Source organism: Coloeus monedula, assembly GCF_965178545.1.
Source record: "Coloeus monedula genome assembly, chromosome: 3".
In the NCBI taxonomy this organism is placed as follows: Eukaryota; Metazoa; Chordata; class Aves; order Passeriformes; family Corvidae; genus Coloeus; species Coloeus monedula.
In genome coordinates this window covers 48967192-48977737 of record NC_138783.1, presented here as the reverse complement: position 1 = coordinate 48977737, position 10546 = coordinate 48967192, and the positions used below count along the sequence as shown (strand labels likewise).

Here is a 10546-nt window from a genome sequence, read left to right as displayed (position 1 = left end):
GGTCAACAGAAGGAAGTCAAGAATCTTATCTAAGAGGTCAAAGTGATGGACATACCTTGCTCCACTGATGACAGATGGAGGCTGGAAAAGTAACTGAGATAAGAAATCCAATATTTTTAGAGGACTAGATTTAGATGACTTGAGTCCCACCCTTAGAGCTGTGATAAAGGGAATCTGAAAATGTGGCCTAAGTTTTTGCACACAGACAAAAATTGACACTATTGCTCCTCATCTATCTGTTGCGCCTGCAGCCGGCACCCAAGGCACCAGCCCATGGGCAATGACAGACACAACATAAGCGAGCAGCAACACTGATGTCTGACACAGCCTCCTTTTATTTAACTTTTAATTAAAATAATTTTAATAAATTAATAAAACTGAGATTAATAAAAACTATTCAAGCTCTTTCAAAGCAACTACACATATATAGAACAAACTCAAACATGGTAAAACCTGCCCACTCAGTCTTTCAGATCCTGTTGCTCTTTTGCTGACAGTAAACCAATTAGAAGTCTACTAGTGCTGGCTATTTCAGGAGCAGTTGTCTCTGCAACACAAATACCTATTGCTGTCCACAGAGGCCCTGGGACTGGCATGAGAAAGGGAGGCTGGAAAGAAATCAGGCTCTCCTGGGTTTCATGCTCATGATCAGCAAAAGTGAAAATAGAGAAATAAAAAATCAATCCCAACACTGGCAACATTCAGGACCCAAGTGACTGTGAGCTTGAAAGTGACATGGAATTCAGCTTCCTATTAATTTGCCCAGTCCCTAACATCATATTGTAAGCCTGGAATCATTTAGATTATATCAATGGAGTCAAAATCATATAAAATTATTGTAAGAATTTAATGCAGCCCAAAGGCTGTTAAAATAAATCCTATCTGCAAGACTCCATTCCCTAGAGCTATTTTTTTCCTGTATTTTCCCCTTTAAATCTGAAAGAAAGGGGACATTCATCAAAACAAAAAGCAGTTATTCAGTGTTTCATATACTGACAACATTCATCCTCAGGAAGTCTTTGTCGATTGTGCCTCGCATGTATAGTAATAAAGTAAAAGAAACACAAAACTCTGGTGTGTCCATATCCTATGGATGACATGAGACTATTGTCCCGTTATGTTTAAACAATGCACCACCACTCATGGAGAGTCTCCCCAACAACAGTAACCAGTTACCAGAGGTCAACCAATCTCCTTAGCCAATTAAAAATAGCATTTCTAGACACTGCTTCATTCAGATATTGTTTCTCATCTAAAGACTAATGAATGATAGAAAATAAGGCAAATAAAATATTATACTACATTGACATAACTTATGTAAACAACAATTAACTCCTCAGTGCAAATTCTGAGATGGGTTTTTGTTTCAGTTCGAGTAGTATACAATTTGATTTGCATGTAATCTATCTGAGTGCTTCAGCTAATTTAAAAAGTGTTCAGAGTATTAATATGCATGTGTGCATATAGATTGAGAGCTTTATAAACATATGTTTAAGTATATATACACATGCATATATGTAACAGCCTGAAATTACAGGCATATGAAGGTCTTTAAATTAAAAAAACCTGAGTAGTTCTAATGTAGTACAGATAACAGACATGAAAATCAAAGAAGCAAAAAAGATTTCTTACTTCAATTTAGTATTTTTAGTACTATTTTATAAGTAGTAAATGTGAGCTATAATGGGAGCTCACTAATATTTAGCTGCCCATTAGACACCCTTACAGAAAAAAAAAATGAACTTAGTTGCCTAATAGTGTAAAAAATAACCTGCTGCAGTCAGCAGGACAGAGGGATGATAAAACACAGTTGGTACCCCAAGGTCCCTGCCGATTCTGGCTCTGCACAGCTAATAGGCTACACTCAGCCTTGGGCTGCAGCGGCTCCTGTGAGGCACAAACAATAGCTGGGATCCTGGTAGCACCAACAAGCAATCTGAGCTTTAGCTTTCATGCTTAACAGTTTTACAAAGCCATTTTCCTTCTACATCCTTGATCAGTCTAAGACTGATACTTGGTCCTCTTAATATATTTTCTCTTGAACATTAACCCTACATTTTTCTCTATTTTTTTTCCAGACAATTTCTTTTGCAGCTTTGAGTTTTGCAACAGTCATTCCCCAAAGCCACAAATTCTTGTTCCTTTTTCTGCAGTGCTGTCATTTAATTTGATATAGCACTTTTCATGATCTTTGACCTCCTTCTTCTCAGGCAAATTTTAATAAGTTTTGCCACCATAATCCTTACAATCAGTTGTGTAGGACTTCTTTGTTTCCCCATATTTATTTCCTGATATTAAAGAGCATTTTACTGCTATGTTTTGTTAAATTCAAGTCTCAAGTTCAGAAATGTAGTGTTACCTCAATGCTCCCTAAAGTTCCCCCTCGTTGTCAGGAAGCTGATCCAGGATGGAAGCTTTTCTGCTAAAATTTCTCCTTCCTGTTTCTTACATATTATAAAATAAGGGAGTTCTTCCAACTGTTCTCAGGGTTATTTTTCTGTAGGAACTTGACAGATGTATCCTTTAATTCCTAGATATACAGATAGTTAAACCACTTTCAGAACTCTGGTGATTTGAGTACTCTCTAAAACAGGCTAGGGGGCTTCTTGTTCTTATTCCACCTTTGTACCCTCTTCTATCAGTCTTCACCCCTGCTCTTAGAAGTTAGCTGACATAATTTGTGACATCAGTAAGTGTAAATCACTATGCCATATCTCTGCAACACCCACTAGATTGGCAGAGCACGGTTCCTGCCTGGTTCAGCTGCATCAGGAAGGTCAGGAGTAACCTCGGGCACACAGTGTCACTCAGTTGTTTCCTATTGTTGTCTGCTTGTACACAGGAACTGCAGATGTGAGGGGAGGAAATAAACCCTTAAAGCATATTGGGGCATTCAGAGGAACAATGCGAGTTGGTTTAAACTGGCTGTGTGTTTTTATTTTCCAGCAAGATCAATCTGATGAAGAACTTAAAAAATAAATAAATAAACCATGATTCTGCCTGGCAGCATGTATTCTAAACTCTACAAAATCTCAGAGGTCCTTCTGTTGCCTTCCTGCTGGCTCGGAGAAAGGTGAGGCACTGAGGAATGCTATTCCCAGAAGCCTGCTGGCATTGATGGAGAGGCTGATAGGACCCACATGCTGGTTTGACTTGACACAGAAGCAGCAAACAGGCAAAAATCAATGTTCTTCCAAGGGGAAAGGAGTCCGTTTAGTAAAAAAAAAATAACAAAACAAAACAAAACAAAAACCAAACCAACCTGAACACACAAAATATGAGTTTTTTGCAGAGGCCAGAACGAGAAACCAGCAGTACAGACAGCGGGTGGCAAGCACTCTGTGGGATCCAGCCCTCATTTCCAGTGCAGCTTTTTTGCCTGAACACTTCTTTGTAAGGCACCTGAGTTCAGTGTGACAGAGTCATACTGAGTTGAATGCAAACTTGGCTCTGTAAGAGTTAAAAAAAAAAAAAAAAAAAAAAAAAAAAAAAAAAAGGGTCACGTGTTTCTACAGAGGTACTAAAAGTACCCTGTTGAGTAACCCAGTGTGTTCCTTGCTGCCCTGGAAATCTTGCTGCTGTGGCTGCCAGAGAGGGAAAGAATCCTGATCTGTCCCACAGCCAACCCCCAGCCAACCCCCAAAGAATTAAACCCTTTGTCTTGGGAGCCTTTCACCTTCTCAGGGTGCTCTGAAAAATCTGGAGACAAATCAGAAATCTCCTTAAAAGAAATTTCCCGATGGTGTGTTACCTCTCCTGAAGATGCTCCTGTAATCCTTTGAAGCTCACAAAGGGAAAACACTGGAAGACAGTACTGAGCTGAGAGCTTTTAATGTCAGTCGTGGGATGTAGGTTCGACTTGGTCTCCAACCCCAGCAATAACAACTCTCGGGAGAGAGCGCTGCTCTTCTGAAAAACGGCAATCGGTCTCACATGTTAACAATGGGTTATGCTGCCATTAAGGCTATAAAGGACATGAAATTTTGTGCTCCAGGGCATAAACCAGCCTCTCTGGCAGCCTTGGCAGCAGTGGAAACTTAGCAAACAAGATGATTATAACATGATTGTCCACTGTGGGAGTCTGTGTGTCCTTCTCTGAAGCATTTGATGCTGGCCACTGCTGGAGACAGGATATCACATTGGCTGGACTACTAATCTGATTTAGTATAACAGACCTTTTATTCCTATTAAGCTTGTCTCAGTACAGAGTCAGCTTTCAACTAGTACTGATGGCCATGAAACGCTTAATCCGCAGCCCAGTTTACTTGTGGATACCTGGCACAATTCCTCTCTAAGGGAATACAGAACAGCCAAATTCTACTTGTGCCATGGCATATTTTTCAAATGAGGAATGAAGTATCAGTTGTATACCTCATCAATTTCCCCCATAAATTGCTAAAGTAATGATGATGAATTATTTTGTACCCGGATGTCTAAATTCAAATGACAGTTCTGCAAAGGAAACTTAATGGAAAAAAGATTTGTGCATCTGAGTACAGGATTAGGCCCCAAAAACAAAATAGCCTTTTAAGCTTTCTATGTTGCTAGCATTCCTCTTGAACAGCATTTCCCCTTTTTTCCTTGATCTTTTGATGTGGAAAAGATTCGTTTTCAGATGTGTATGCCTGTAGCACTTGCTTGGGATTTATCTGTAAGCTGATCCCAGACTCAGCCTGTGGTTATGCTTTTGCAGGGTCCCTTGTTCCAGACAACTACTGCTGACCACAACTCTCATTTCCTCTCTCTGCAAATGTGAAATGAATACTATCATAACAGAATTTCTTAATACATCCCAAAGAGAAAAGATTGGTTTTCTGTTTTATATTTGACCACCCTGCATTTCAAATACATGACCTCACCTCTACAAAACTGGTAGGTTCTACCCCTGTCATCATATGTAGTGCAACTTCTACCAGCATCATCATTCAGCACCTCTTTTTAGTTATTTGGCCATCACAAAATCACCCTGAAATGTTCTCCAGCATGTGCCAGTTTTACCAGATCCTCCATTCATTTGTGTTTGGTCATCACAGAAGAAAGCCAGGGGAAAAAATAATCATTCGAATGTGATATAAATATCAGCTGTTGGGTAAACCCAGCACTATGAACCTTTCAGGATAGGACAAGATATGTACTTACACTGTGCTGTGCCTAATACTGGAGCATTCTGGCCAGCAGTCATAATTGTAGATTCAAATAGATGGTAATCATAATAATCATTAAAAAGGTAATTGACATCTCTTGATCAGTACAGCTGTGTATCAGAGAGGAGCCGATCCTCATTTATACAACATTTGGCAGAAAAGCTGACCAAGTCAACTGCATACACAAAGCACCAAGAACTCAGAGTATTCAAGACTCCTGACTCCTCCTGTACCCCACTGCTTCACCAACACATGATCCTTCCTCTTAATGCACTGCTAAAAGAGAGGGAAAAAAGCAAAACCCATAGAATCACGCTGGTTTCTTTCCTATGGTTATGTCCTATGGATGTGTTTATCACTGTGTACCACAGAAGAGTTCCTCCATCTGAATATTAAAAAGGGCCATCTCCAGTGCAGTGGATGTGCCCTGCTGCTGCCTGCTTGCCTTGCTGACCCCTTGTCCAGTTTGCCTGTGCTTGTTGCTGTCTTTACTTGCCTGACTTGCTTGGGTGCATGGACTTCTTGATGTTCAGAGGAAGGGTATTTCCACATAATCTCTGGCAATCCACCCTGTGAGCTGCAAAGGATTACAAAGCCCCCCTATCTGTGTTGCCAGCTTGTAGCAGAGGAGGTGGGAAGGACCATGCACCTCAGCAGTCACAGAGTGGCCAAGGACATAATTGTGCTGCCACCAATTTCAGCTTACATCGGGAGACAGCTGTGATGTGCAGTGCCTGTAAAGCAGTTGTGGTGCCTGTTCTCTTGCCCCTACTATGAGAGTGCTGGCAGGAAAGGTATGGGCAGGGTACCTCCTAAATTACCTGGATCACCTCGAGGCACCTATACAGGGCTGCTGTCTGAGAGGAGTGAAGGGCTGGTCTGCAGGACGGCCTTGGAGCAGATATTAAGATGCTGATTAAATTTAAACTGTTGTATATAAGTTTCTTGGGGTTTGTTTGTTTGTTTGTTTGATTGATTGATTGATTGTTTTTCAGGGAAAAGCCTACATCAGTAAGGTTCTAAGTATAAACTCTACTAAGCAAGATCTGTTATAATTTCTTAGTCTGTCACTGATTTAATCAGAAAATCATAGATACCTGAGAATACATAATGTTTGAAATGGAGATCCGTCTTTCAAGTCTCATCTCTTTAACTCTCCTCTTGTACTTTCTCTGTTCCTCAAGGATATCCAGTCAGAGAAAGAGCAAGCGGTGCTTCAACAATTTGCTATTACTCCCACAAACACAAGACCTTTTATCCTGTTGGTGTCTAGAAGGCCTGACTGAGATTGGGGTTGCCACTGACTCCCAAAAATGTACCATCCAAGTAAATTAGGCTGACAAGAGAGGGAGTGACGTGCCTAAAGTCACACAATGTGACCGTATAGAATCCTCACAGAGGTCACACATGTAGAGCCACATCTGTTGGCCCCCAACTTTTTTCTCTGGCATCAAACAGGACTTCTTGCTGTCAGATCTATCTTCTGAAGTCAGTACTTTTGTACTGTTTTGGGGCAGAGTACAAAATAAAGAATTATAACCCCTGCAAGGGACAGTGTCTTGTCAGGGGTTGCCTTTGCAGTATGAAGTCCTAAAACAGGAAAGGCAGACTCGAACTTTTAGAATTAAAGGGAACAACTCTGTCTTAATTTCCTGTGGTTTTACATGAGATTTGTCCACAAAGGAACCATCTGTCACCATCTGCTTGATTTTCTTGATTTATTTTTTTTCTTGGACAGTTTCACAGTATCGGTATGTGAATGTGCTTATCCACACCCCTCTTAAAAGCCCAACTCATTTCTTCATTAGACATGTGCCTTGTGTGGATTTCTTTTGCGTGCATTTGAGCTGCAGTGCACTTTTCATCAGGCACTGCCTTTCTTTGTTGAATGCTGATCTCCAGGAGCCACCTGGAATAAGGGATAAAACACCCATTGCTCACACAGTTTCTGATAACTTGGATCCATAACAAAATGCAGAGCTCTTCAGGAAGCAAGGTGGCTTTTGAAGTGGCATTTGACATGATGAGGGAGTGCCCTTTCTCCAGTTGCTTCCAAGGTGGCAGTCATTGTTTGCACTGTGAACCTTACAGGAGCTTTTTTTTCATTATTAAAATGACACAATTTGGGAAACAAAGAAACAAACAAATAATTATAAAAACCCAAAAACCCTCAAGAAAAACCTAAAGAATAATGTGAGAATGAGGAATGCGAAAACGTTATGTACAGGCCCAGACTTGAAGATCTGGGGTGCAAAACAATTAAAACAGTTAACATGAAAATGTAGCTGATCTACAGGGAATCTGTACAGGGACTCTTGTCAGGAACTGTAATGATAGAACAAGGGGTAATAGGACAAGGAGTAATGCATACAAATATAAAGAGGGGAAATAGAGACATTTGGAAGAAACTCTACTCAGAGGGCTGTGGAGCATTGGAAAAGGTTGCTCCCAGACGTTGTGGATACCCCAATCCTGGCAGTGTTCAAGTCCAGGTTGGATAAGGCCTTGAGCAACCTGGTCTAGTGGCTGGATGGGTTAGGACTAGATGATCTTTAAGGTCCATTCCAAACACTAAACATTCTATGGCAATGACTTTTTTTTTTTTTTTTTTTTTTTCAGGAAGCCGTCCAAGGGGACAGCGCGGGCCGACACGCCGGGAACGGCACCCGCTGTGGGAGGCAGGGGCTGTGAGGGGAGCGCCCGACGCCCCTGAGGGAGCTGCAGCGCCCGTAGGGGGAAAGCGCCCATTCACGTGACGGTCGGGGTGTCTCTGCTGCCCGGAGGGGGAGCCGGTGCCGCGGAGTCCCCTCGGTGCCGCCCCGGCCGAGCCGCAGGAGCGCGGAAGGGCCGAGAGGCTCCGGCCGCGGGGCGGGACGGGACGGGACGGGGGCCTGCGGAGGGCGGGTGGCCCCGCCCCGGCGGCGGTCGGCCCTGGCCGCCTACAAGCCCCATGGTGCCGCGCGGGGCGGCGGCGTGTGACGCGGCGGGAGCGGGGGTGGCGGAGGCGGCGGCGGAGGGTCCGTGTCTCCCCTGCCGCGTCCCCTCGCTCGGCTCGGCAGGCGCCATGTTGGCTTGAGCCGAAGATGACAGGGGGCGGCTGCGGGCGAGGATCGCGCTGAAGGAGCGGCACCTCCGGCTCGCAGCGCGGCTCTCGGGGGGCGGCCGGACCCGCCGGCGGACGAGGCGGGGGAGGGAGGGAGGGCGGGCTGAGGAGGCGGCGGCGGCGATGCGAGCGGAGAGCTGAGGCTGCGGGAGGCGGCCGCCGTCGAACGCCCCCCGGCCCCCGCCGAGCGCCGCGGGGGAGGGCTCTCCCCTCCGGCCGCCCGCCCTCCCTCCCGCCCCGGCCCGCGTCCCCGCCGGGCGCTGTTGGATGCCGCACACCGCCTAGAGGGGGCCGCAGCCCGGCGTCCTCCACAGCGGCCCCGGGCCCACCCCGGCCCTCCCGCCTCCCTGCCCCGCCGCCCGGGGCAGGAGCCAGGTCCTGCCTGCGTGCCCGGGTCGCCTGCGCCGACTGAGGAGGTGACTTGGACGCACTATTATCCCGTGTGAATCATCCCGTCGTCATTTGTCGAGGCTGGGAGAGAAGGCAAAGGGAGAGAAGGGGGGAAAAAGCCCACACGCAGCTCATGTGGCGGTGTAGTCCTGCTGCCTGGTCTACCTGGCACCGCTGGTGCTGCTGCTGCCGCCGCTGACAGAGATCTGCTGCCATCTCTGGTCTCCCGCTGGCTCCTCCGGTCCAGCCCGGCACCGCTGCCCCTGGATATTCCTGCTCCTCAGCCGGCCGCCTTCCCCGCTGCTTATCGGGCACCTCTTCTCTTTCGCGCAGGGGACGTGGAAGCTGCTGCCTCCGATATTGACACCGGGTTTGCATCTTGAAGATCTCCGGCAGGCTGCTCTTGGTGCTGCTGCTCTGGTTTTTTTTCGGTTTTTTTTCTTTTTTTTTTCTTTTTTTTTTTTAAAGTTGATTTTAAGCCATTTAGGGTAACATCAAAATGTCCAGCAGCGTTCCAGCTGATATGGTGAGTCTTGTACTGTTTATTTAATAGTTTTATTATAGAATAACGTTTATTTCAGCCTGCTTTTGACAGAGAACATGGAAAGAAGAGGGGCGTGGGAAGAAAAAAAAGGTCTTGGTTGCATATTTAAGGAACATAAAGTTCCCAGTTAATTACCTTCTCCCTCCCGCCCCTGATGCTGGTTCTGCTTCGCTTTTTGATGGTGGAGTGGGAGATCTGCAGCGTCGCCTCCCGTGTAGCAAGGGAAGGGGGATGCCAGGCTCCCTTACCTATGGCAGTCAGTACCTGAGTGCTCACGCTTGGGTCGTGTGGCACGGCTCTTCAGCTCAGTCGAGCATTTTTTGTGGGGGAGACAAATACGAAGCAGAGCATTCGGGATGAATTGCTCGACCCATTTCTTTCTTTCTTTTTTAATTTTTTTTCCTTTCTTTCTTTCTAAACCTCTTAAACTTGGCTTGTGTCTTGCCAACGCTTTGTCTTCCGATGTTGGTGGGAAGTTAATCTCTTCACTTGCTGCCGGCTCAACAGCGAGAGAGAAATCTTCATGCGCTTTATTTTCATGGCGAGGTCCTTTGTGCACTAGCTGCAATCTGGACATTTTTCAAGGGCACTCCTAGTACTTCTTATGGCGGACTGTACTTCAGCTTGTATTGGATACTCGGCTCGATGCATTTAAAATAGGAAGGTATAACAGAGCGTGAAGAGGTAGGGTGAATCAGGTCTGCTAGGTAATCTTCCGTTCAGCACGACTTTCTCCATTTGTATGCATTTCCATAAATCAGGATATATTTTCAGAAGTCACTTAATTGGAAAAAAACACCCACGAACTTGTAGCTGCAGTTTGATATGTTAATTCTTTATTCTCACAGCAGAATATTTTCATGTATCTCCACACAGCTGTTCACATTTAAAGGTACTTTTTTTCCTCCCCAAAAGCAGAGGACTTGTCTATGCTTTTTTTTTTTTAATTTCAGGATGAAGTTCTGTTTTGCGGGTAAAACCTGCCCCGGTAGTGATAACAATGAAAACGAGTAGCCCTTGTCTAAGTGATTGATGTACAGTTAATTGGGATATGTATGGCAAGTGGGCTATTGAAATAATGGTGTCTGTTTAGTTGCTTGCTTTCAGTGTTCCCTTCACAGCTTCTGTACAGCAGTCACAATGAGTGAATTTTGACCAAAAAAAGCAGAAACAGTAAGATACAGAGGATGATCAAACAGCAGTTATAAGCTTACAGGTTTTTTCTTTTTTTTCTTCCCCCTGCCTTTCTCAAATACTATAAATAAATTTTACCTCCCCTGGATGAAAAGAGCGATGAAAGGATTTAAACTCAGAGGCAATAAGCTCTTCAGCTATCAGTTTTCATGTATTTCTTTTTAGTGTCTC

General features: G+C 44.7%; 1 protein-coding gene across 2 annotated transcripts in view; it reads left to right on the top strand.

The window, feature by feature from the left end:
- The first annotated feature begins 8135 nt into the window (after positions 1-8135).
- The window catches only part of UBL3 (ubiquitin like 3), a 58725-nt gene continuing 56314 nt past the window's right edge, over positions 8136-10546 (top strand). Inside the window, exons 1-2 of one of the 2 annotated variants that reach the window (XM_082278944.1) lie at positions 8136-8663; positions 8971-9163. In XM_082278944.1, coding sequence (XP_082135070.1) covers positions 9137-9163 — 27 coding nt within the window. In that variant the 5' untranslated portion in view covers positions 8136-8663; positions 8971-9136. Of the gene's footprint in view, positions 9164-10546 lie in introns of both variants that reach the window. The other variant, XM_082278943.1, reaches the window with a different exon arrangement.